Source organism: Paramormyrops kingsleyae, chromosome 12 (genome assembly GCF_048594095.1).
Source record: "Paramormyrops kingsleyae isolate MSU_618 chromosome 12, PKINGS_0.4, whole genome shotgun sequence".
Lineage (NCBI taxonomy): Eukaryota > Metazoa > Chordata > Actinopteri > Osteoglossiformes > Mormyridae > Paramormyrops > Paramormyrops kingsleyae.
The window spans coordinates 1753177-1779990 of NC_132808.1; the positions used below are offsets into that span (position 1 = coordinate 1753177).

The 26814-nt window shown below is 43.7% G+C and overlaps 1 protein-coding gene across 6 annotated transcripts in view; it reads left to right on the forward strand.

The window, feature by feature from the left end:
• Window positions 1-26596, forward strand: part of LOC111856222 (uncharacterized) — a 90617-nt gene extending 64021 nt beyond the window's left edge. For 5 of the 6 annotated variants that reach the window (XM_072718501.1, XM_072718500.1, XM_072718503.1 and 2 more), the window contains 5 exons: window positions 299-353; window positions 3387-3609; window positions 21308-21420; window positions 25770-25950; window positions 26105-26596. In XM_072718501.1, the coding sequence (XP_072574602.1) occupies window positions 299-353; window positions 3387-3609; window positions 21308-21420; window positions 25770-25950; window positions 26105-26244 (712 nt within the window). In that variant the 3' untranslated portion in view covers window positions 26245-26596. Of the gene's footprint in view, window positions 1-298; window positions 354-3386; window positions 3610-21307; window positions 21421-25769; window positions 25951-26104 lie in introns of those variants that run through there. The other variant, XM_072718504.1, reaches the window with a different exon arrangement.
• Window positions 26597-26814: the final 218 nt, after the last annotated feature.

Consider the following 26814-nt stretch of genomic DNA (forward strand, 5'->3'; position numbering starts at 1 on the left):
CTTTTATAGTTATGGTTATAGACACTCTATTGCACTACACTTGTATTTGGCCAAAAAAGATACAAAACACGTAATAAACAAATTTACAGATGAATTTGTCTGGGAGCATTAGTATAATTATTTAGTGCAAATTTTCTATACATACCGTGATAATATTGTCGTTATTAATTATTTTGTCCATGATAATTGTGTAGTGAGAATCTCATATTGTGACAGCCCTCTCATGTCCCTAGTTAATTCATGTAATTACTTCATGTAATTGTCAGAATTGTTGTAATAACTGTATGTTTTTTCTTAGAATAAAAAAACAGCTGGACTTGGGTGAAAGACTCCAAGATGCCGAGCTGGAGCTGGTAGGTGCCTAAGATACATCAGCCCCTCTGGCTGCTGTCCTGGGACCTGTTTCTCTACATCAGTTTGGCCATCATGATGTTGACAGCAGAGTAGTGAGAAGCCTGACTTGCTGGAGGAAGAAACTGTTTCAGGGTTTAGCAGTGATGAATCAGATGCTCTAGAACCTTCTATCAGATGGTAAGGGGTGAACAGTCTGTGGGATGGTTGGGAGGGGTCTGTCTCGGTGCTGTTTGCATGGCAGATGACATGTTTCCTGTAGAGATAATGGGTGGGAGAGCAGATTAAACAGCAGTTGGCTGAGCTCACAGCCCTGGGGGCATCTGTGCTCAGTTGGAGGAGCCTGGAGGTGCTGTTTCCTATGGAGACACACTGAGGTCTGTCAGACAGGAAGTGCAGAATTCAGTTACACAGGGGGGTGTTCATGCCCAGGGTGTTCATCATCTAACATAATGAATGAGACATTGAGCTAAACACAGATCTTTTATAATGAAGTTGTGGCAAAATGTATATTTGTATTCATTAATGAGATGAGATGGGACTAAAATATTAACTGGACTGTAGGACATTCAAAGTGCATCTAGTTTATCTAGGAAAACAAAACCGAACAACTTAATCGAGAGTAAAGTGAAAAGTTGCTTCATGAATTTCAACACTTGATACAACTTGTCACCTTGATTTTGATTTCTAATGCATGTTTTAGCCTAACTGAATATGTTTAAAGAGAGGAAACATTTTTACTAAAAATAGTGACTAAAAGGCGCCTAAAATGTAACTGCTTTTCATTGACTAAAACTAGAATAAAATGATGAGGGATATAATTAAAATTAAAATGTGACTAAAACTAATAAGCATTTCTTCTGAAGATGAAAACTAAGACTAAATTTAAAGTAGCTGCCAAACTTAACGCTGTTCCCTGTTCTGTGCCTCATAACATGCATAAAAGTCATTCAGCACATCTGTCATGGAAGCCTCACTGCTGCAGGTCTGAGGTGTTGGCTTGTAGTAAATGATGAACCGAATTCCCTGCCACATGTGCCAGGTGTCCTGTGAGTCCATGAAGTGTCTGTTGATTTTCCCTGTACTGAGCACTGACTGGCTCTCTAAAGGCTGGGACTGTTTGGCTCTGGCTGTAGTGTAAGCCTCTCTGTCTCCAGACCTGTTGGTAGCTTTTGAATCTCCCCAGGGTGCACAGCTCTGCATGTATGATGACAGTTTGGGAGACAGTAACATCCTTAATGCATTTACTGATATAGCCAGTCACTGAAGCTGTGTTCTCCTCCAGGTCTAATGAGCTTCCCTGAAGATTCCCAATCTGTGTAGTCGAAGCAGTTTTGTAGTGCAGCTTCAGCACCCTGAGGCCAGGCTCTCACCTCCTGCGGGGCTGGTCTGATCAGGCTCTGCATAGATCTGTAGGCTAGAGTCAGGATGGAAATGTTGTCTGAGTGTCCAAAGTGGAGGAGGGGTGTGGCCTTGTGCGCATGGTGGATGTTTGAATATACTAGGTTTCCTGTTTTCCTGTCATGTGGCAAAGTCAGTGTTCTGGTGAAATCTGAGTAAACATGTCTTTAATGATGCATTATTGAAGGTCCCAGCGACAATGAAGTAGCCGTTAGGGTGAGTCTGAAGCTCACTGATAATCCCATAGAGTTCACCCAGGGCTCCGCCAGCATTAGCATTAGCACTAGTGCTAGGGGGATGTAAACATCAATGATGACTGTTGTGAACGTTATGGGGATGCAGAATGGTCTGCATCTGACTGCCAAAACCTCCACAAGTGTTGAGCAGTACACTGTAAAAAAAAGATACACCACATCTAATGAATAAAATTAAGGCAACAGATTACAAACGATATAATTAATTAAATATAACTATGTATGGTTTTAAGTAAAAATAAATAAAATAAGACATTTTATAACTATGAAGAAAATAGGAGTAGATTCAAATAGAAAACAAGTGAATGAATTAAAATTTAAACAAAATTCTTGAGTTAAAATGATTGAACAGAAACATCAAAATGCGCAAACATCACTAATAAAAAATAATCAAATTATCCATATCACTGATAAATAGTTGAGTAATAATCATCTGCATTTATCAGTGCATTGATTAGAATTTATTCATTGCAGTCATTAAAATCTAAATATTCTTTACTCTTAGAAATAACAAACTTAAGAATTTATGAAGAACTCCTCTTTATTTTAAACGTTGCCAAGACAATCTAAAAATGTACAAAGTATACTTGAACAGATGATTATTAGATGCGGTGTATCTTTTTTTACACTGTACGCAGAGATGATCGGTGCATTAGTATATCAGCTGTTGATGTAAACACACTGGCCACCTCTATGATTCTTACTTGACAAAGAAGCGTTTCTATCGGCACAGAAGATAGTCAGCATGTCCAGCTGGATCACAGAGCTGACGATGTAGCCACGTCTCGGAAGAGCACTGCAGTGACCTGCCTCCTTCCAGGAGGTCAAAAGCCAGTCTTAAGGCCAATTCATATTTCAGTGTTCTATGTACGCTTTCAGTCCGCGCAACGTTGAGTGACATATATTTCTTCATTTGGGGTTTGCACTGGATAGTAGCCTGGATTTTTATGTCTGGCAAAAATCACATATGTAGACGCATGTCAACTGCACATGTGCATGGAAGTTGACTATTGTAGGTGTTTCCAATAAATGGCAGACCAAGTACAGATGGGGACTCGAGGGAAAGGGCTTTGAGTCGTTCTTCAGATATCGAGCTTTTCCAGCCACAGAGAAGCCAGTTTAATTATGATGAAGAAACACAGGGGGCAGTGAGTGGCTCACCAAGCTAAGCATCTGTGTCTGTGATTGGACGGTTCCTGATTCACTCCTGTATTGGCCTTAGCAGGATAGACATTTGTCTGTGGGCCCCTGAGCAAGGTCCTTGACCCCCAGCTCCTGGGTGTGGCACACTAGCTGACCCTGTGCTGTGACTCCCAAGCTTGCTTTTACCTGTGCTGATGAAATCATCATTCTGTCCCCCTTTCCTATGGCTCCATGCAGCTCCAGCAGCCGATTCCCCCAGCCACCATTCCAGGGCCCCTGTCCGACCTGGGGAAACGCAAGCTGATCCGGGAGCAGCTGTTGCTCTTGCTGCATGCCCGCATGTGCCAGCAACACAAGCAGACCAACAGGGAGGAGTGGTTATGCTCCAGGCTCCAGTGCCGCACCATGAGGAAGGTCCTGAAGCACATGGACAGCTGCCAGGCCGGCATGTCCTGCCAGGGTAAGTGCAAGACCGCACTTCGTTTTCACTGGTGTGGATGGATTCAAGTTGGAGGAGGATTAATTTACCTTTGTCTCATGCCATGGCTGTGCAAAATTCAGAGTTTATGATTTCTGGCCCATGTCATTCATGAACTGGGATTTGAATTAGAATGACAGGAAGAAGAATTTAATTAATTTCACTTCAAAGCAATTCAGTGCAGATTCACAGCACAGGAATGTCATTTAACTTGGTAAAACATAAACAATTATATAATACATTTACTTTCTAGATGGTACACTACATGGACAAAAGTATTGATACACACATCTTGATCGATGAATCAGATGTTTCATTTAAACCCATTGCCACAGTTGTATAAAATCAAGCACCTAACCATGCAGTCAGGTTTACACACATTTGTGCAAGAATGGGTCATTCTGAAGGGCTCAGTGAATTCAAGCATGGTACTGTCATAGGATGCCATCTTTGCAATAAGTCAACTCATGAAATTTGAATTGAATACCCTGCTAGATATTTCATGGTTAATTGTAAATGGTATTATTGCAAAGTGGAAGCATTTAGGAACAACTGAATCTTAGCCACAAAGTGGCAAATCATGTAATGTAACAGAGTGTGGTCGCTGAGTGCTGAGGCACATAGTGCGTAAATGTCACCAATCCTCTGCTGACTCAGTAACTGTAGAGTTCCAAACTTCCTCTGGCATTAACCCCAGCACAAAAACTGTGTCCTGGGAGCTTCGTGGAATGAGCTTCCATGGCCGAGCCACTGCATGTAAGGCTGACATCACTAAGTACAATGCCAAGCGTCAGATGGAGTGGTGTAAAGTACTCTGCCACTGGACTCTGGAGCAATGGAAATATGTTCTGTGGAGTGACGAACCACGCTTCTCTGTTTGACAGTCTAATGGATGAGTCTGGGTTTGGCAGATGTGATATACAACAGAAGCAGGGCCACCAACCATGGAACAGACTTATTTGTCCAGTTCATCTCATAGATTATTTAAACATTTTTTTTTTGAGATTCTTGAACAGTTTTCGCAATGTGACACAGTGCATTATTCTGCTGAAAGAGGCCACTGCCATCAGGGAATACTGTTGCCATGAAGGGGGGAACCTGGTATGCGGCAATGTTTAGGCAGGTGATACGTGTGAAAGCAACATCTACATGAATGCCAAGATTTCCCAGCATTTCTTCCCGTACTGCATCCTAGTACAATCTCTTCCCCAGGTTAACAACGCATACTGCCGTCCACGTCATGTAACAGAAAATGTGACTCACTAGACCACTCACTTCTTGCTCTTGCTCCATGGTCCAGTTCTGATTCTCACTGTCGGCAGTTGACAGGGGTCAGCATGGGTATTCTGACCAATCTGCACCTACCCAGCCCCATATGCAGCTACTGCAGAAATTATTAGCTCAGGTAATTTTTAATATCTCCACCAATATGTTTGAAATTAATTAAAGTTTAATTAATTATTATTTAATGCTGATTATTAACCAATCGTTATGCCGAATGGTCGGCTCCTCCAAACTCAATTGCGGTATCCCTGTGAGCCTGTTAATGTGAGACTTAAATGGGATTCACTAATTACCAGTATCGCTTAGTAACCTGGGTTAGAAGGCTCGTCCAGCGAGCTGCATCACCAGGTAATGTAAACGATTAGTTGCGAAGCTCCCCTCACGGCCGATGAGAGAGAGTCTCGCGATGTTTCAGGCGAGTTTGAGGTTCAGAGCGTGTAGCAAGATCGCACAGAGGCAGGAACTTAGTGTGAGTACTCAATGACGGAGGCTGAAGTTGTGTAAAAAACATGCATTTATTCCTAGCTAACACTACAACTAACATGACAGACATTACACCTAACACAAACAACAAACACGAAATAACGGAATAAAACAAATGATGTACAGTAATTATGAAAATGCAATGACCGGATTTAAATGAGTAACCTTAAATGGGAAATACTGTTCTGCAAAGCAAGCACAGTTTGTGGAAACACGACCCTAAAGTCTTATAGCAGGTTAACAGAACAGCTTAATTTGTTAGAATGAAAGGAAGTTGGTTTACTTGGTTGAAGAGTGGGGGGGGGGGGGTCTTGGCAGTTGCTGGCAGAGCTGTTGAGCTGATGGCACTCAGGAAGGCGCGGCGTTTGGAGCAGTGGAGTGGAGCCCCTTTGGATTCTCTCTCCTGGTGAAGCTTTGTCTTGGGTGCTGTTCTCTGTTCAGCTGGGCCTTCACGGAGGGTTTCTTGTGGGCTTCTCGTCTCCCAGGCTGATGGTCTTTTCTGCGCTTGATGATCTGTTTGCCCCAGCTGATGTTCTCCTTCGGGCTGGCGGTTATTCTCTGCGCACCTTTGTTCGGAGGTGCTAGATTTTTATGGTCTAAAGTTCATGAACAGGGATGACCAGGAATTCGACTCCTGGCCCAATGGCTGGCCATCCATTTGGCGGGCTTTCGGAAGGGGGTCTGTATCAGTCCTTTTGGGATTTATGGCCCGACTGATTCTTCCTTTACTGATGATTTTCATTAAGCTGTTATAACTTTTGATACATCCACTTTTATGGTAATCACTGACCAGATTTGGAATCAGGGGTGATTAACAATCCGTTTGACACCAAACATGCTATACCAGCTTCACAGGTACATACCTCATACCATCTGCATTAATTGATTAAACAATTAGTTATTTTATCTATGTGACTGATTCACATCAGTATAGGATACTGGTGTTTTGGGTTGCACCTCAACAGATGTTACACTTTGTGCAGACATTACATCAAATATTCATATTACAAACAGCACATCTTATCCATAGATAGGCGTGGCCATTAGTTTGTGGTAATATCAATATAAGTTGCACATCTGGACACAACATATCTTGGTTGGTGTGGCTTATTCTAATTGATCTTCTCCAAAATGGATAATGTACACCTTAATTCAGTTCTTTTTAATATAGTATGTTAGAACACAGAAACTTGGTAACGGTCCACCAAGAACAGATAAGGACCACACAGGAATGTTGGAAGAGAAGGGGGGGTTTTAACAAAGAAGACTCTCTAAAAGTTAGGACACATTGGTTACACTAATTTTCCAGATTCTTCTGGTATACCATGAGAATATATATACAATGGTAGCTATACCTATCTATTTATTTAAATTTATATGTGTTCAAGTGCAAAGGGGTAAAATAGGTGATACTCTGTGAACATGGTTATAAGGGTGGCACACAAAACACTAAGATTGTCTAAGGACACATACAAACATAACCTATCTGTATATTGAGACTAGTAGTCGTGAGTAAATCAATATACAGGGTATACAAAAGCCAAATTAAATTAAATTTCCTTTAGGGTGTTCGTCTGTTGGGTGAGTGATATGTAAGGCAGAATGTATGGGGAGGGGGTTGTGTGCCAAGTCGACGGACCCCTGTCCGTGAAGTCCACTCTGCTTGTCTGTAGGTCCCTAAATCTTTGGGCAATAAAAGTTGGAGTGCTGGCCTCCCTTGTTATCTGTGTGTGTGTGTTTATGTGTGTAACTCCCCTTTGGTGCCTCTCGTACCAGGCTCGGCCTTGTCTCAGGCCACCTGGAATTTAGGCCCTGTGATATGTGCATGTGTGATCCTACACTACGATTCACTGTGTGTTTGGATACTTTTATCATAGCAGCATTAACTTTTCAGCAACTTCTACAGTAGGTTTCCTGTGGGGTCACTCCACACATGCATCAGTGACAATAACAAAAGAATAAGAACAAAGTAATAAGAATAACTTTATTTCATTTTGGTGCTCCTACAGTATTTTGGTATGTTTAGAAAAATAAGTTTTGACTTTCAGTTCAACCATAGTGCTACTACAAAAATCAAAATATGGCTGATGCAATTGTGCTTTATTGTAATACACTTGGCTACATTTGATCAGCAGAAAATATTTAATGGTTTTATGATTTAGATTGCAACATTCTGACCTGATTTTTTTTTCCTGCCACACTGAAGGTTCCCTCAATAGGTAGAGAAAAAGCTGTATTACAAAGTATTTGCAGGCATGTTGCTCTCGCTCAGGGAAGCTGGTTTAGTTTGTTTTCCAGTTGGCCAATGGGTTGGCATCCTCTGCTAAATGTGACACCCACATATGTGGTCACAATTGTGTTGGTGTATACGTTTGATGTTTAATATTTCATTTATTACTGATCTTAAGTACTTTACAATTTATCAAAGGGAAAAAAACGATTGTTCATGTTAACTAATTGGTCAAGTTTAAGCCCTTAGCACCAAGAAAATAGTGGTATATTAATCGACCAGTAGATGGCAGTGAACCTGTGTCTATAGTTCAGGAATACGTAGTTTCCTCTCAGAACTGAGAGACATTCAGGAACATAAGACACAGAATTCACTCATCTCCGTTTTCATCCTGTTAGCAGGTAGGAACTATTTAAGCATATTAATAACTTTGGTTAAAATGCATTTATGTTAAATACAGATATATTTTTGGTAGGTGGGTGTATGTTTATTGATTTTGTTTTGAGTAATGTCCGAAAGTCCGTGATTAAATGTGTATGTGCTAGGTTCTGAGCTAGAATGGCGGACGCACGTGTAGTAACTCGTAAAAGTTAAGTTATAGCCAGCTCGGAGAGCGAGTGCATTGTATCCAGCTTAAAACAATTTATATGCTGTAAATGTTGAATACTGTAAAGTCTGATATTTGTACTTGGTTAAGAAATAAGGGCTATTAATACAGTTAGTAATGTTAACGTTTGTGTTTTAGGTCGTTTCTCCTTTGCATTGTTGTACAAGTGAACGAGTAAATGTAGCACATATAAATGTGAAGGTAACATTAACAAATTACAGTAGTTAAAAGGAACTGACGGTTATAAGAAATTATTTTGTTTTGTATAAGGTGAAATGCCATTGATGAACGTGTTTAAAGATGATTTGTGATAACATTATTTAAAACATAACTAATTTATAACAAAGTGCAAAGGAAAATAAGGGGAGAAAATGTTGTATGGAAAAAATGTTTAATAAATCAGAACTGAGAGACATTCAGGAACATAAGACACAGAATTCACTCATCTCCGTTTTCATCCTGTTAGCAGCAGCAGCAGCTGGTTAGCAGGTTTAATCTCGTAGCACGGACCGGAAAACTGGGAAGTGTTACAGATTCTTGGTGGCCCGTACGGGGAGTTGGCATCCAGCACCACCTGGAAGCTGATCCATGGATGGAGGACATCCCTGAGTGCTAAGAGTTTGGAGATCCGGTAACTAATGCCTGAGATGGATGAAGAAGTTGCATCAGACGCTGAGAGGAAGAGCCTGGTGTGGGACATCAGGAAGCTCCTGCTCACCCTGTTGGAGGATGAACTTTTCCAGGTTGCCAAAGGTGTTGGTCCAGTGCCAGGTCGGGATCAGTCTCAGCTTTTTGCCAGGGACTCAGAAGGTTGTTTTGAGTATATTAATGCTTACATGTACAGTGAAACCTTGCTTGATTCAGAGGATATGGGGTTAAGTTCATTATTGGTTTTGAAAGATATGATTGATGACATTATCCAGACACGCAGTGTTAACCCTGTCCATGACCACTTAGACCCAAACAGTGAGTTACACAACACAGGGACAGGGACACCACAGATTGATTCAGATCACATAGACACCATGACCCCAGAGGGCACAAAACAGCACATTACTTCCACTTTTGCTGCTAACCCTAGCTTAGTTGAGGATAGGTCTGGTGATTACTTACAGAGAATGTTAACTAGTTATGAGGAATTAGGCAGGAAACTTCACCAGTGCATGCCCTTTCCTACAGTACCGCTCGTAAATACACCTGCAGTGAGTGTTGACACCAGAACTCTCCCTGTTAGCCATCAGCCTCCCAGTGATGTTAATACAGTAACAGAGAAGTTTGTTTCCTATAAAGACCTACCCTACCTCCATCGTAGAGAGTTCAAGGTGCAAGGGGGACAAATCGGTGATCATACCTCTGATATAACTTATAACAGCTTAAGCAAACAGATTGAAGAGGGTGTTCGGGAAAATTTTAGCAATCCAGAAATTGTCCGAGGTGTACTGAAGATAGTAAAGCCTGGAAGTTTTAAGGATATGCTCATGAACAAAGAGGACATGACAGTAGAGGAGCTGAAGGTGTTCCTCCGGTCACATTTGGGTGACAGAAATAGCACTGAACTCCTTCAGGAACTAATGTGTACTAAACAGAGTGATTCAGAGACACCACAGCAGTTTCTGTATCGAGTCATTGGGTTAAAGCAGAAAGTTCTCTTTGCATCTAAACAAGCGGATACGGACATTAAGTATAGCCCAGAGACAATCCAAGGTGTCTTTTTACATACTGTTTATCAAGGCTTGGGTCACAAGCATAGTGATCTTCGGCGAGAGCTAAAACCAATTTTGTCAGACAGTACTGTGAGTGAGGAAGCAATATTGAGACAGGTGACAAAAATTACCAGTGACGAGGGTGAACGACAACGCAGGCTCGGTGTGGCAACTAGACCTAAACAGATGGTTGCACACAGTGCACAGCTAAAATCTGATACACAAAAGAGTCATGACCTCAAACAAAAGTTTCAAGATAAAGATGTCCTACAACAGCTCACTGCAAAAATTGATGCATTAACAAGTCTGGTTGACTCAATGAGACAGTCAGTACCACCTGGAAAAGCAGAACCGACATGTAAATGTCAGTCTTATAAGCCATCTCTACACAAACGAGAGAGACCTTATGGCTGTCCTAAATGTGTTGAGGCAGGCAGCTCACACTGTACCCACTGCTTTGTGTGTGGCAAGGAGGGACACAGAGCAAGGGGGTGTCTTGGGAAAAGTGAGGATCAGGGAAACAGGAGTGGGTCACTGGTGAGGGACAAGCAGTGACCAGTCTGGCAGGTGAGTCCCATCCCAACGGTATTCAGGCCTCAGCTACCCATAGGGGAGGTTGTGGCCAGCCGTCTGAGGTTGCATCAAAACACAAGAGGGAAAAAATGCAAAGTCAGCCTTGCTCACCACCACTAACACCGCTACCAGCTACCCGAAACGATCCAGTCATCAAGCTCATTGGAAAGAAAGCATTGATACAGTGCATCCTAAATGGTCTGGCAGTAACTGCCTTACTTGACACTGGAGCCCAGGTCAGCATTATTGATCGCAGTTGGAAGGATAGATACCTACCCAAAGTTGAGATAAGACCATTCTCTGAACTGTTGGGAGTTGATGAGATGTTGGAAGTGTATGCAGTAAGTGGTGATCGGATTCCATTTGACGGGTGGGTCGCCATTGCCGTTAACTTACCTGGCAACACAGAACCCAGTTTGTCAATCAATGTTCCTTTTTTAGTGAGTCATGTGGCTATTGAGAAACCACTATTGGGGTTTAATGTGCTGGAGGAACTGATTCAAGGACAGCCTGAAAGGTTGATTCCTACTCTCGTCAGTTTACTTAGTGGTGCAGTAGCTATTACCAATACCGAAGCAAAGACCATTGTTCATGCAGTCCAGGCAAAGGAACTGACCATACCACAAGGAGATCTACGAATAGGATCCAAAGGTGTCGTTATTACAGCAGGCCAGGTCGCATGGATTAGATGCAGGGTGCCATTTGGTGTAGATTATGCAGACTCCTTATTACTGTTCGAGCCGAATGATAATGAACACCTGGAGGCCATAGACGTAGGAGAAGGCTTGTTAGAGGTCAAGAACCACAGGAATCCATACGTAGTAATACCAATGGGGAATCATACTCAACATGATATCACCTTACCTCAGAAAATGATACTTGGCAGTATTCAGTCAATTGATAGGATAGTACAGACTGACTCACCTGATGGACAGAAGGGCAGAGTGGAGATATGGAGTGCTGAGGTAGTTGATGGAGGAAAGGCCCCACCGCTTTTATGGCATCCCCCTATAGACATTAGCCACCTGGAAGAGAGACAGCAGGAAATTGTCAAGCAGATGTTATATGAGGAGTCAGCAGCATTTGCAAAGGATAGTAGTGATGTGGGATGCATCCCAAATCTTCAGATGCCAATACACCTGATGGACAATATACCAGTACAGCGTACCTATTCGTCTATCCCCAAGCCGCTATTTAAGGAGGTCAAGGAATACATTCAGGATCTCCTTGCAAAGGGGTGGATCGTGAAGTCGAAGTCACCATACTCTGCACCTATTGTTTGTGTCCGTAAGAAGGATGGGACTCTTCGCCTCTGCGTAGACTACCGCCTTCTTAACCAGAAGACAGTCCCAGACAGACACCCCCTACCACGCATACAAGACCTGGTCAACACACTTGGTGGGTACTCATGGTTCAGCATATTAGACCAAGGGAAAGCTTACCATCAGGGCTTCATTGCTGAGGGCTCAAGACACTACACTGCCTTCATTACACCCTGGGGGCTTTATGAGTGGGTCAGGGTCCCTTTCGGTCTCTCAAATGCGCCGGCGGCCTTCCAGAGGTGTATGGAGGAAGTACTAAGTCCCTTCAGAGATGAATGCTGCATTCCCTATCTTGATGACATTTTGTGTTTTTCAAAGTCAGTGGAGGAACATGTGGAAGTGATCCGGAAAGTACTCAGAGTGCTACAAGGTCATGGGGTCAAACTTCGTCCAGAGAAGTGTGAGTTCTTCAAACAGGAAGTCAGATATGTTGGGCGTCTGGTATCATCAGAAGGGGTGAGGATAGACCCTAAGGATTTAACAGCCATGCTGTCCCTGAAGGACAAAACACCAAGAACAGTTGGTGATGTCAGAAGACTTCTTGGATTCCTTAGTTACTACAGAGCATATATCCAGGACTTTTCCCGGATAGCAAAGCCTGTGTTCCAACTACTTAAAGCTCATCCTGGGACTTTACCATCCCAATCCCCATCAGGAAAAACCAAGAGCCCACAGCTGTCATCCAGAACTCCTGTGGAATGGACAGGTGAACATCAGGGGACGCTTGAACGACTTATTGACATGCTTGTGGAACCCCCAATCCTAGCTTACCCAGATTTCAATCTGCCCTTCACATTGCACACGGACGCCTCAGAGGATGGTCTTGGGGCAGTCCTGTACCAAAGATAAGAGTTATTGGGTATGGCTCTAGAACTCTGGCTCCAGCAGAGAAAAACTATAGGCTCCACAGCGGAAAGTTGGAGTTCCTTGCTCTTAAATGGGCAGTGTGCGAAAAGTTTAGGGATTATTTATTCTATGCGCCACACTTTACGGTTTACACAGATAATAATCCCCTAACATACGTCATGACCACTGCAAAACTTAACGCTGTAGGCCATCGTTGGGTTGGAGAACTGGCAGACTTCCGGTTTAATGTGAAATACAGACCTGGAAAAGTGAACATCGACGCAGACACATTGTCACGCATACCCCTGGATATTGACACGTATGTGCAGGAATGCACAGAGGAATTCTCCCCGGATGCAGTGCATGCCACCTGGCAAGGTAGCAGGGCTGCGGAACAAAAGGACGTGGCGTGGATTGCTGCTCTGAATCTCTCCTCACAGGATAACTCTTACCAGTCTTCCTCTGTCATACCAGCCATCAGTCCCAGTGAGTTAGTAAAGTCGCAGAGAGAAGATGAGGCAATTGGACCAGTCATTAGGCTGAAAGACAGCGGTATCGTATTGACAAGTGACGTGAGGAACAAAGAAAAAGGGGCGACAAGGAAACTCTTATATGAATGGACCAAACTACATATGGAAAATGGACTGTTGTACAGACAGGCAGGTGGAAGGAAACAGCTGGTCCTACCTACAAAATACCGAGACACTGTTTTGAGGCACTTACATGACGACATGGCACACGTGGGCACTGAAAGAGTCCTTCACTTGGTGAGGCAGCGATTCTTCTGGCCCTTTATGAAGAAAGAGGTGGAGATGTATGTTACCAGGAAATGCCCGTGTATTATGCAGAAGAAGCCCGTCACACATGTGCGTGCCCCCATGGGCAGCATTATATCTAATTCACCCCTCGAACTCGTCTGCATCGATTATTTACACCTGGAGGCCAGTCGGGGTGGGTATGAATATATCCTTGTCGTAGTAGATCATTTTACAAGATTCGCCCAAGCCTATGCAACGAAAAACAAGTCTGGTCGCACTGCAGCTGAGAGAATCTTTAATGATTTTATCCCCCGGTTTGGATACCCTTCAAAGTTGCACCACGACCAAGGGCGTGAATTCGAAAACGAACTTTTCCAAAACCTACAGCGATTGTCTGGGATAGGTCACTCCCGAACATCTCCATATCATCCGCAGAGCAATCCTGTTGAAAGGTTCAATAGAACACTTCTACAGATGTTGCGAACACTGGGAGACAAGGAGAAGACACATTGGAAAGACTACTTACCACAGGTGATTCATGCGTACAATTGTACGCGGCATGAGTCGACAGGATTCTCACCATACTTCCTACTTTATGGTCACCATCCTCGACTGCCAGTGGACTTGTTATTCGGACTAGTTGGAGAGGAAAGTGCACAGACGCACCCAAAATACGTGGAGACCTGGTCCCACAGGATGACGGAGGCTTACAAGATTGCCAGTGAAAACAGTAAACATGCGAGCAACAGAGGTAAGCTCTATTATGATCAGCGAACAAGGGGAGTAGTTCTTCAACCCGGGGACAGAGTTCTGGTAAGGAACCTAAGTCAACGTGGAGGACCTGGCAAGCTAAGGTCATATTGGGAGAAGATCATCTATGTGGTGAAAGATCAGGTGGCAAACAATCCTGTGTATGTGGTCACACCAGAATCTGGAGATCAAAAGAAAGCCAGGACTTTACATCGGAACCTACTGCTTCTTGTCAATGACCTATCTGTCAAAACACAGCCACATTCAGTCAAACCGGTGCTGCAGGATCAACAACAAAGGCAAGGAAAGAGACAGAGGGTGGCAAAGGCCAGCGAACCACTCCAGGATAGTGATACAACTGATTCGGAGAGTGGCCAGAGCACTGGTGGTTACTGGCTCCGTATACCTGCGGGGGGGAGGGATATTCACGTTGGACAACCTTCAACAAGCCAGCGAGAATTCAACTCAGAACATTCTCACTTTACTGTTGTATCTAGAAGAGAAAAACAAATGGGACAGGAGAAAACAACAGAAGGAGAACCAACAATACAGCCTGAACGTGACAGATTTTCTGAGATAGGACATTCTAGTGTAGGTGATGAAACAGAAGAGAGGGTTGACTCTGAAAGAGGAGAGAGGCAAAGAGATAGTCCAGTGACCGACAAGCACCTAGGTACAAGACATTCAACTAGACAGAGGAGGCCAAGACAGTTTTTCACATATGAGACACTAGGTCAGCCATCCCTACAGACTTATCCTTCAGTTAGTACAATTAGGGCTCAAAGGGTGCCTTACATTCCAGTGTTGAACATGCAATATTACACACCACCGACAGCCATGGTTACGAACCATGCATACTCACCCAACGTGTACATGACTTACCCTTACGCAATACAGGTGTATTAATTTGATGGAGTGTATTGAAGTTGAAGAGTATGGAGAGAGTTTCAATCAGCAGGAGCCATCTCTGTTGTTGGGGAAGGTGTGACACCCACATATGTGGTCACAATTGTGTTGGTGTATACGTTTGATGTTTAATATTTCATTTATTACTGATCTTAAGTACTTTACAATTTATCAAAGGGAAAAAAACGATTGTTCATGTTAACTAATTGGTCAAGTTTAAGCCCTTAGCACCAAGAAAATAGTGGTATATTAATCGACCAGTAGATGGCAGTGAACCTGTGTCTATAGTTCAGGAATACGTAGTTTCCTCTCAGAACTGAGAGACATTCAGGAACATAAGACACAGAATTCACTCATCTCCGTTTTCATCCTGTTAGCAGGTAGGAACTATTTAAGCATATTAATAACTTTGGTTAAAATGCATTTATGTTAAATACAGATATATTTTTGGTAGGTGGGTGTATGTTTATTGATTTTGTTTTGAGTAATGTCCGAAAGTCCGTGATTAAATGTGTATGTGCTAGGTTCTGAGCTAGAATGGCGGACGCACGTGTAGTAACTCGTAAAAGTTAAGTTATAGCCAGCTCGGAGAGCGAGTGCATTGTATCCAGCTTAAAACAATTTATATGCTGTAAATGTTGAATACTGTAAAGTCTGATATTTGTACTTGGTTAAGAAATAAGGGCTATTAATACAGTTAGTAATGTTAACGTTTGTGTTTTAGGTCGTTTCTCCTTTGCATTGTTGTACAAGTGAACGAGTAAATGTAGCACATATAAATGTGAAGGTAACATTAGCAAATTACAGTAGTTAAAAGGAACTGACGGTTATAAGAAATTATTTTGTTTTGTATAAGGTGAAATGCCATTGATGAACGTGTTTAAAGATGATTTGTGATAACATTATTTAAAACATAACTAATTTATAACAAAGTGCAAAGGAAAATAAGGGGAGAAAATGTTGTATGGAAAAAATGTTTAATAAATCAGAACTGAGAGACATTCAGGAACATAAGACACAGAATTCACTCATCTCCGTTTTCATCCTGTTAGCAGCAGCAGCAGCTGGTTAGCAGGTTTAATCTCGTAGCACGGACCGGAAAACTGGGAAGTGTTACATAAACATGGGTGACTCAGGTATACAGTGACATTATGTGAAGCTTTGCTGACAGGTGAGGGAGTAGTTTGACTTTCAGTGGAAAAAATATTTAAATTTTGTTGAATTTGGAACATTTCTTTCATTGGGCACTGCAGTCATTATAGCCAGCGCTGAGTTTTTCAGACTTCCCTCTCCCCGGCCACTTCCTCCAGCTCCTCTGGGGGAATCCCGAGGCGTTCCCAGGCCAGCCGAGAGACATAGTCCCTCCAGCGTGTCCTGGGTCTTCCACGGGGCCTCCTCGCAGTGGGACATGCCCGGAACACATCACCAGGGAGGGGTCCAGGAGGCATCCTAAGCAGATGCCCGAGCCACCTCATCTGGCAATCTCTCAATGCAGAGGAGCAGCGGCTCTACTCTGAGTCTCTCCCAAATGACTGAGCTCCTCACCCTATCTCTAAGGGAGAGCCCAGCCACTCTGCGGAGAAAACTCATTTCGGCCCCTTGCACTCGCGATCTCGTTCTTTCGGTCACTACCCACAGCTCATGACCATAGGTGAGGGTAGGAACGTAGATCGACTGGTAAATGGAGAGCTTTGCCTTTTGGCTCAGCTCTTTCTTCACCATTATAGACCGATGCAGCACCCGCCTGTCGATCCGCCTGTCGATCTCCCGCACCATCCTTCCCTCACTCGTGAACAAGACCCCGAGATACTTAACCCCCTGGGGCCTGAGGCCTCTTTTCCACTTTGCGAGGTAGTCTGACATGCCTTGACATTTTAAAATATTTCACCTATCTAAAAAACATTTATCCCAAAGTGTTACATTTGCTTTTATTTAGCACAAACTCAGCACCAATAATCTGAGACCTCTTAGAATGTTATTATTCTATTTTTTGTTAAAATCAACTTTAAACATATAGTTTTCTAAAACCTATTTTCAGACATGCTGAGAAATTGTAAAAAATCACATTATAGACATTTCTAGGTAAGACTTTTGAGCTCTGAAGCTTATAGACACAGGGGTTGGCTACACATAGGTGAAAGTGACATTCTGAAATTTTATGTAGTTTGATTACTAAAGTGTTAGTACTTTAGAGTGACACTCTTTTTCTCAAAGTCAGTGGCCTTCAAAATGAATATTGATGAGATAGGTGTCCTCACACCTGTAGTAGTTTGCATGCTGTCAATGGCCCAACAGTCTGGAATGTCACTGCACCCCACACCCATCACTTTGGAAAGGCAGTTTAAAACGCAAGAAAAGTAGCAACAATAAAATCCCTTTCACAGTTTATTGGTAGATGGAATGAAAAATGAAAAACTGTTACTATATAAATATAGAAAGCGATAAATATGATGCAGTGACTATTATTAACGCTCTGGGGACGAGGGCAACGTCGACCGCGTATGTTTCTCGTGTATTTCAGTTTATATCTCACTGAAATCATTATGTAAAATCATGAAAAAAACACTGACTAAATCCGTTATCTGTCTTCTTTTCAAAACTTCCATTGTCAGAAGTATTAAAGTTTCTAAAATTAGGTTAAATAGGCAAAAACGCAAACCGTGTCACCTTTCTTTGTTTCACTTGTATCGCAAGCGTTTAGGACCGCTCTCAGCGGAAAATCGCTATTCACGTTCTAAATATGCTGCGTTTGAATCGGCGACCACGTGATTGCAGGCACACAGGCTTAGCCCACTGAGCCATGAACGCAATTATGAGCGTTCTGCCAATCCAGAGGCACTGCCCCCGATGTCCATGCGATGCCGCAGATGCGTGTCAACCAAGACAGCCCCGCAACATCCAGAGCCTTGAGGAACTCCGGGCGAATCTCATCCACCCCTGGGGCCCGGCCACCAAGGAGCTTTTTAACCATCTCAGCGACCTCTGCCCCAGAGATAGGTGAGTCCACCCCCAAGTCCCCAAACTCTGCTTCCTCATTGCGTGTTGGTGGGATTGAGGAGTATTCCTTCCACCGACCCACAACGTCCTGAGCTGAGGTCAGCAGCGCACCATCCCCACCATAAACAGTGTTGTTGCTGTACCGCTTTCCCGCCCTGAGACGCCGGATGGTGGACCAGAATCTCCTCGAAGCCGTCCGGAAGTCATTCTCCATGGCCTTGCCAAACTCCTCCCATACCCGAGTTTTTGCCTCAGCGACTGCCGAAGCAGCGTTCCGCTTATCCCGCCGGTAATCATCAGCTGCTTCCGGAGTCCCACAGGCCAAAAAAGCCCGATAGGACTCCTTCTTCAGCTTGACGGCATCCCTCACCGCCGGTATCCACCAGCAGGTTTGGGGATTGCCGCCGCAACAAGCACCGACCACCTTACGACCACAGCTCCGGTCAGCCGCCTCCACAATGGAGGCGCGGAACATGGCCCATTCGCACTCAATGTCCCCCGCCTCTCCCGGGACATAGGTGAAGTTCTGCTGGAGATAGGACTTGGAACTCCCTCTGACAGGGGATTCCGCCAGACGTTCCCAGCTGACCCGCACTATATGCTTGGGTCTGCCAGGTCTGACCGGCTTCCTACCCCACCAGCGGAGCCAACCCACCACCAGATGGTGATTGGTTGACAGCTCCGCCCCTCTCCTCACCCGAGTGTCCAATACATGCGGCCGCAAGTCCGATGACATTACCACAAAGTCGATCATCGAACTGTGGCCTAGGGTGTCCTGGTGCCAAGTGCACATATGGACACCCTTATGCTTGAACATGGTGTTCATTATGGATAATCCATGACGAGCACAAAAGTCCATGAAGAGCACAAAACACCACTCGGGTTCAGATTGGGGGGGCCGTTCCTCACCAATCACGCCCCTCCAGGTCTCACTGTCATTGCCCACGTGAGCATTGAAGTCCCCCAGCAGAACAGGAGAGTCCCCGGGAGGAGCGCTCTCCAACACCCCTTCCAAGGACTCCAAAAAGGGTGGGTATTCTGAACTGCTGTTTGGCGCATAGGCGCAAACAACAGTCAGGACCTGTCCCCCCACTTGAAGGCGAAGGGAGGCTACCTTCTCGTCCACCGCGGTAAACCCCAATGTACAGGCGCCCAGCCAGGGGGCAATAAGTATGCCCACCCCAGGTCGGTGCTTCTCCCCGTGAGCAACTCCAGAGTGGAAGAGGGTCCAACCCCCTTCGAGGAGACTGGTCCCAGAGCCCAAGCCGTGCGTCAAGGTGAGCCCAACTACATCTAGTTGGAACCTCACAGCCTCACGCACCAGCTCAGGCTCCTTCCCCACCAGAGAGGTGACATTCCATCTCCCTAGAGCTAGCTTCTGCAGCTGAGGATTGGACCGCCAAGGTCCCCGCCTTCGGCCACTGCCCAACTCACACTGCACCCGACTCCTATGGCCCCTCCTACAGGTGGTGAGCCCATTGGAGGGGGACCCACGTGCCTTGTTCGGGCTGTGCCCGACCAGGCCCCATGGGTGCAGGCCTGGCCACCAGGCGCTCGCCATCGAGCCCCACCCCCAGGCCAGGCTCCAGGGGTGTATATATATCGGTATTCATTCCATATATATCGGGTTTCATTCCATATATATCAAAGATGATTAAATATTTCCTGTTTGGCATGCCATAATATATATATATATATATATATATATATATATATATATATATATATACACTCACCTAAAGGATTATTAGGAACACCTGTTCAATTTCTCATTAATGCAATTATCTAATCAACCAATCACATGGCAGTTGCTTCAATGCATTTAGGGGTGTGGTCCTGGTCAAGACAATCTCCTGAACTCCAGACTGAATGTCAGAATGGGAAAGAAAGGTGATTTAAGCAATTTTGAGCGTGGCATGGTTGTTGGTGCCAGACGGACCGGTCTGAGTATTTCACAATCTGCTCAGTTACTGGGATTTTCACGCACAACCATTTCTAGGGTTTACAAAGAATGGTGTACAAAGGGAAAAACATCCAGTATGCGGCAGTCCTGTGGCGGCAAATCCCTTGTTGATGCAAGAGGTCAGAGGAGAATGGGCCGACTGATTCAAGGTGATAGAAGAGCAACTTTGACTGAAATAACCACTCGTTACAACCGAGGTATGCAGCAAAGCATTTGTGAAGCCACAACACGCACAACCTTGAGGCGGATGGGCTACAACAGCAGAAGACCCCACCGGGTACCACTCATCTCCACTACAAATAGGAAAAAGAGGCTACAATTTGCACGAGCTCACCAAAATTGGACAGTTGAAGACTGGAAAAATGTTGCCTGGTCTGATGAGTCTCGATTTCTGTTGAGACATTCAAATGGTAGAGTCAGAATTTGGCGTAAACAGAATGAGAACATGGATCCATCATGCCTTGTTACCACTGTGCAGGCTGGTGGTGGTGGTGTAATGGTGTGGGGGATGTTTTCTTGGCACACTTTAGGCCCCTTAGTGCCAATTGGGCATCGTTTAAATGCCACGGCCTACCTGAGCATTGTTTCTGACCATGTCCATCCCTTTATGACCACCATGTACCCATCCTATGATGGCTACTTCCAGCAGGATAATGCACCATGTCACAAAGCTCGAATCATTTCAAATTGGTTTCTTGAACATGACAATGAGTTCACTGTACTAAAATGGCCCCCACAGTCACCAGATCTCAACCCAATAGAGCATCTTTGGGATGTGGTGGAACGGGACATTCGTGCCCTGGATGTACATCCCACAAATCTCCATCAACTGCAAGATGCTATCCTATCAATATGGGCCAACATTTCTAAAGAATGCTTTCAGCACCTTGTTGAATCAATGCCACATAGAATTAAGGCAGTTCTGAAGGCGAAAGGGGGTCAAACACCGTATTAGTATGGTGTTCCTAATAATCCTTTAGGTGAGTGTATATACACACACACACTTATACAGTATATATTTGAATTTCATTGAGTTCAATTCCACTTTAATTCTACTTCCTTAAATACAATTTCAAATTGCAGTTCTGCACTTTATTTTCAACCGCAGTTCAAATTCACAAATTGAATTAGAGTTTCAGGGCCGTTGTCAATTCAGTTCTGAATAGTGCACTACCCTGGCTCAGATGTTTACCTTCGTTCCAGTGCCAGATCAGTTTCTTTCACCTAACAGTTTGAACCCCTCTTTGTGCCCCTGCAGTGAAGCACTGCGCTTCTTCCTGCAAGCTTATCTCACACTGGGAAAACTGCATACAGCATGACTGTCCCGTTTGCATGCCGCATGAGGACTTCAGCAACCAAAGGAGCAACATCGTGAGTCATTCTTGCCCGTGAGCCACCATTGTGGTCAGCTAGGGCCCAGGCTGGCCTGCTGTCTTCCTTGGTGCATATATTAATGATTAAGTGCACTGTAAAAAAAAAATTTACTTGCAGAAAATTACCGGCACATTTTCCATTAAGTTAACGGACTCTTCAAGTCTCAAGGAAAATATTGTAAATTCACAGTTTTCCACAGTTTGTTGTTCCAAGGAATATTTTTTAAATAATAGTTTATTTTCATTTTTAATTCTTCATTCTACCAATACAGATTTGTTTGTTTAATAAATGGTGTTGTTCACAAAACTACAAAAAGCAATCTGAGAACATAGTAATTCACTACTTCTCATGACTCAAGGGCCCCTAAAGACACACAAATCTTGCTGAAGCTGGATTTGAACCAACAACCTTTAGATTGCAAGCCCAAGTATTTAGGCTATTGAGCCACACACCTACACTGATTCAGCTTAAGCTGTAACTTTTCAAGTGGAATGAATTGCAATGTACCTGACTATAATACTCATTAAGGTCAGTTCATTTACAGTTCCTTCTTTTTTTTTTTTTTTACCCCTGTCGTGTCCGACAGTTTAGCAAGCAGGATGTTAGTCTGGGTGCTTTATTGTGTCACACTTTTATTTTGCGAATTTGGATTAAGCTCCTCTTTTTACTTGAGATATACTCTTTATTTGCCATTTTAGATTATTGCGCCATTAAGCCGGAGCCAATAGGGAAAGTTAACTGAAATAGAAAGGAGAGGAAGGAGGGAGATAAAGAGGAGAGGGAAAAAGAGAGAAAGAGAAGAGAGACAGAAGAAAGAAGAAAAAAAGGGGGGGGGGGTCAGATAGAGAGAGAAAAATGGGGAAAGAAAAATAATACATGACAACTTAAGAAAAAGTAAAGCAAAATGAAAGAGTAACAAAAGCACAGCTTCTGCATCTTAATACTGGACATTGTATCATCACACCAGCTGCTGTATCTGAAAAACAAGATCCAGGTGCATAAAAAGTATACATACAAAGAAACCAATGGTACCATTATGACAGAGAATAAGCTTGTGCCAGTATCTGCTTCTGGAATTAAATACATTAATACCAACGAGAAAAATACATATATAAATAGTGCAAAAAGTAATCCAGTATTGAATATTGTGCTAAAGAGCATTTACAGGTTGGTGTGTACGATTGTTTGGTAGTGTAGGTCAGTGTGTTTGCGCTTGTGTTGATTAGTCAGTCCAGTCCCAATGTTTTGAGGTAGATGAGGTGAGCTGAGTGATAATGTTTGTGTGTGTGTGTGTGTGTGTGTGTGCATTTATCAGTCCAGTCTGTTTTTGTTGAGAAGACGGATGGCTTGTGGAAAAAAACTGTTACACAGTCTGGATGTGTGTGTCCGAATGCTTCGGTACCTTTTTCCAGATGGCAGGAGTGTGAAGTGTGTGTGAGAGGGGTGTGTCCGATCAGCCACAATGCTGGTGGCTTTGCGGATACAGCGTGTGGTGTAGATGTCTCCAATAGAGGGGAGAGAGACCCCGATGATCTTCTCTGCTGTCCTCACTATCCGCTGTAGGGTCTTGCGGTCCGATATGTGTGCGTGCGCGTGGTGCGTATGTGTGTGTGTGTGTATGTGTGTGCGCGTTCTATGTGTATGTCGGTGGGTGTGAATGTGTGTGTATGTGTGTGCGTGTGCATATATACGTGTGTGTATGCGCATGTGTGTATGTTTGTGTGCTCTGAGTATATGTACACAGCAAATGTGCCAGTGTTAAATTAACACTGCATGGTGTCTATATGTGTCCAAACCATTCAGTGTTACCTTTAACACTTTTCAGTGTGCAGTGAGTGTTGTTTTTACAGTGTTCATATTTATTAACTCTTATAGTGTTCAATTTACAACCTAGAGTGTTGTCAAAGTGTCTCCACCTCCACATATCTGCCCCATTTTAATATGCGCACAAGACATCATGAGGATCAGAAGAGCCATCCCAGATTTACCCACCATCATGAGAAAGACTCTGACCAAACAGGACCTTTCAGCTTTTTCTTTTTTTTCTTTTATTTTATTTTATATTAAAGCTTTGCTGGCTTGGTTCTGGCTGATCTTGAAGATTAGAGAGCTGTGGTCTTATGGCATGTTGCTATTGAGTCAGAGGAAAAACTCTTGGAGATGTACTGGATATTTCTCCAGATTGATATGTATTTTAATGGTGTTGGTGTATGTTTGACTGCCAGTCCTGCCCTTGGATGATTAACATATGTGGAAAGGTGTTAGAACAGTTGTGATACACCTTTCTTTGCAGCTCCTGGTACCACCCACTCCCCTGTAGACCAATGGTGCTGTATGTATATTTGCATAGCATGACACAGTACTGTTTTTTTTTTTAATGTGTCCTGTCCGGCAGCTTTCGCAAGCAGAATAATAGTCTGAATGCACTGCTGTGTCAGACATATTTGTTTTACCATGAGGGGCTCTATAAACTCTGTATAGGCCCTTCATGTTGGTCAATTTCTTTTTATTCGTATATTTATTTGTATTTTATTTAATACATGTAAAATTATTCCAGTTGCCGTGCTGCCCGGAAGATAGTGATAGATTAGGAAAATGAGTGAAGAAAAGGGGTAGGGAGAGAGATTAAAGAGAAGGAAGGAAAGAGAGAGAGAGAGAAAAAAAAATGAACAAAGGGGGAGACAACAGTGGGACAGAGAGGCTAAGAAAGAAAGGAGTAACGTAAAAAGCACATAAGGCAAGAAAATAAAAAATAAAAAAACGCATTTGAAATACAACCAAAAAAGGATAAATACAAAGACACAACCAGAAATAAAGAAAATAAAACAGATATAAAACAGTTCTGTTTTTGACTTTTAGACTAGACCAAGTGTGATGCTTTAGCCTATAATACATGTTTAAGTTAATCTCATCTCAATAGACCAGTATGAGCTTATTTCTAGCAACTTTACTTTTTTGCAGTATGTGGGTGAAGCTTTTTGGGGGAGGGGGATGATGCCGTTGGTGGTACTAGAGCCCTCTCAAAAGATCCTGGCCTAGGCATTTGCTCATCTTGCCCTTGCCAGGATTACCCATGCCTTAGACCAGTGCCATGTGCTGTCGGTAGGTTACTCACCACGGCTGACTGTAAGCACCACACAAGCCTTGCTGTATGGGAGATGCTCTGATCCAGGCATCTGGCTGTAATGATTTGGCCCTTGTCAAAGTCACTCAGGTCTTTACCCCTTCCCATGTCTTCTGCATTGATGTAATATATCTCAGACCTTGATATGCAGCATTTTTATGGGATTGTGAAAAGCAGATGTTTCTTGCATTACTTGAGGATGGACATAATGTTTTGTCTTATTGGACCTGTCTTATGCAATCCAGGGTAATTGTCGACAGAACACAATTTGGAGAGCAGGATGGATGGAAGCTAGTGGTGGTTCTATCTTATATGGCACCCTGGGTAACCATTCGGCATTGTCATTTTTATCAAGTCCTTTGGAACCGTACAAACCTGAGGTCAACCCATTGCCGGCCCCCTCCCCATCTCACACTTGTGAATGGCAGTCTGTCTAGCTCACAAACAGGAATCAAGGTGCCCACTCTGACAAGGTTAACTGACCCACTTGGAGACATGATATGAGTGATACATTGTGCAAATGAGTGACAAGAAACCACTCATGCAAATGTCACATTCTAATTTTTTTTTTTGTGTAACTCCCCCATCTTGTCATACATACCTAAACCCGCCAATAGATGAAAGCTAGGGTTAGGGTTAGGGTTAGGGTTAGGCCTGGGACACACTTCCTGCCTGGCGTTTCTGTAGCTGCTGTGGCGCCGCTACTGCAACCCCTATATTTTTGCTTTGAGTTTACCTTTGATAATGGCCCTCAATATCAAAAAGTTTAATTTCAATTCATTATGAATTTAGATAACACTTTACTTAAATCTGTCATATAAATGCATTATGAGGCTGTAAATATATCATTATAATAATGCATAACATATTATAGCCATTATGCATTATTAATGCACTATGAATACCTTTATAACGTGTCTGTGATTGTTGGTTCCCTCCCCAGCCTCAGCAGGATAGTCACATGTCTGTAGGCCTTTGAGTGAGGCCCTTAATCCCCAGCTCCTGGGGTGCTGCACGCTGGCTGACCCTGTGCTGTGACTCCCAAGCTTGCTCTCACCTGCATATGTGTCCTTGTGTTTCATGGACAGTAAGATGGGGGAGGCAAAGAGAAGCATTCCAATGTACCTCTACTTGTACTTGGCTGAATCTGAATGCTGTTATGATGACTGTAAAAGACACAGTAACCCCTGCTGATGAGATTGTTGTTTTGTCCCCCCTGTAGCCTGACAAAAAGAAGCTTGAGCTGATCCAGGCACAGCTGTTGCTTCTGCTGCACGCCCAGGAGTGCCAGCAGCGTGAACAGGCCAATGAGGAGGAGTGGTCATGCACTAAACCCCAGTGCTACAACATGAGGAAGGTCCTGAAGCACATGGACAGCTGCCAGGCCGGCATGACCTGCCAGGGTGAGTTCAGGACCGCACTTCCATTTTCACTCTTCTGGATGGATTCAGCCAGGGGGAGGATTAATTTACCTTTGGCTTTCACACTCTCCTTCACTCCAGTGCTAGGTAAGTTTCTGTCACCTAACAGTTTGAACCTCTCTTTGTGTCCCTGCAGATCATCTCTGCGTTTTCTCCCGCCAGCTCATCTCACACTGGGAGATCTGCACATGGGGCTTTTGTCCGACTCTCCATTGTACAAAAATAATACATAACCCCCCTCCAATTATGTGTTACAATTGCAGCATAGGTTTGTAGTATGAAAGAGCAGTTCTCTCTGCAGAATAAAAGCACAATAGCACTGCTCTTGGGTGGATGTAAAAACACCAGGTCAAGGGCCACCTGCGGAATATATACGGTTCTCTGATGGTCCATACCTGGGGGAACCAGAGATGAAGCTTGCTCGGGGGGTGGCACTGGCAGTTTGATAAGTCGGCACACCCTCAGAAAATTCTGCCCTTGCTAGGATCCACCCATGCCCAAGCCATGCGCAATCTTGGCAGGTACTAGGTGTCGACTGTTTATCGGCCTGGCATTTTTACCATTATTGGTATTGTTTTTCTTTTTTTAAAATGTGATTGCCAATAAAATTAAATGATTTGAAAATGTACTACTTTGGTTCTGATGCAGGCACCTCTCTCAGTCTTTAGTCACCATTCTGTGGTGTTGAGCAATGTCCCTCCCACAGCACTTATTGGTTACAAGTCACGAGTAATAGCCTATTAACACTGAAGGATACTGTGCCACAGAGGGGCATAGAGGAATTCATGTGTAGACTGGAGCATGTACAGACTGGAGTTGTCTTTCCTCTGTGAGGATATTACTCAC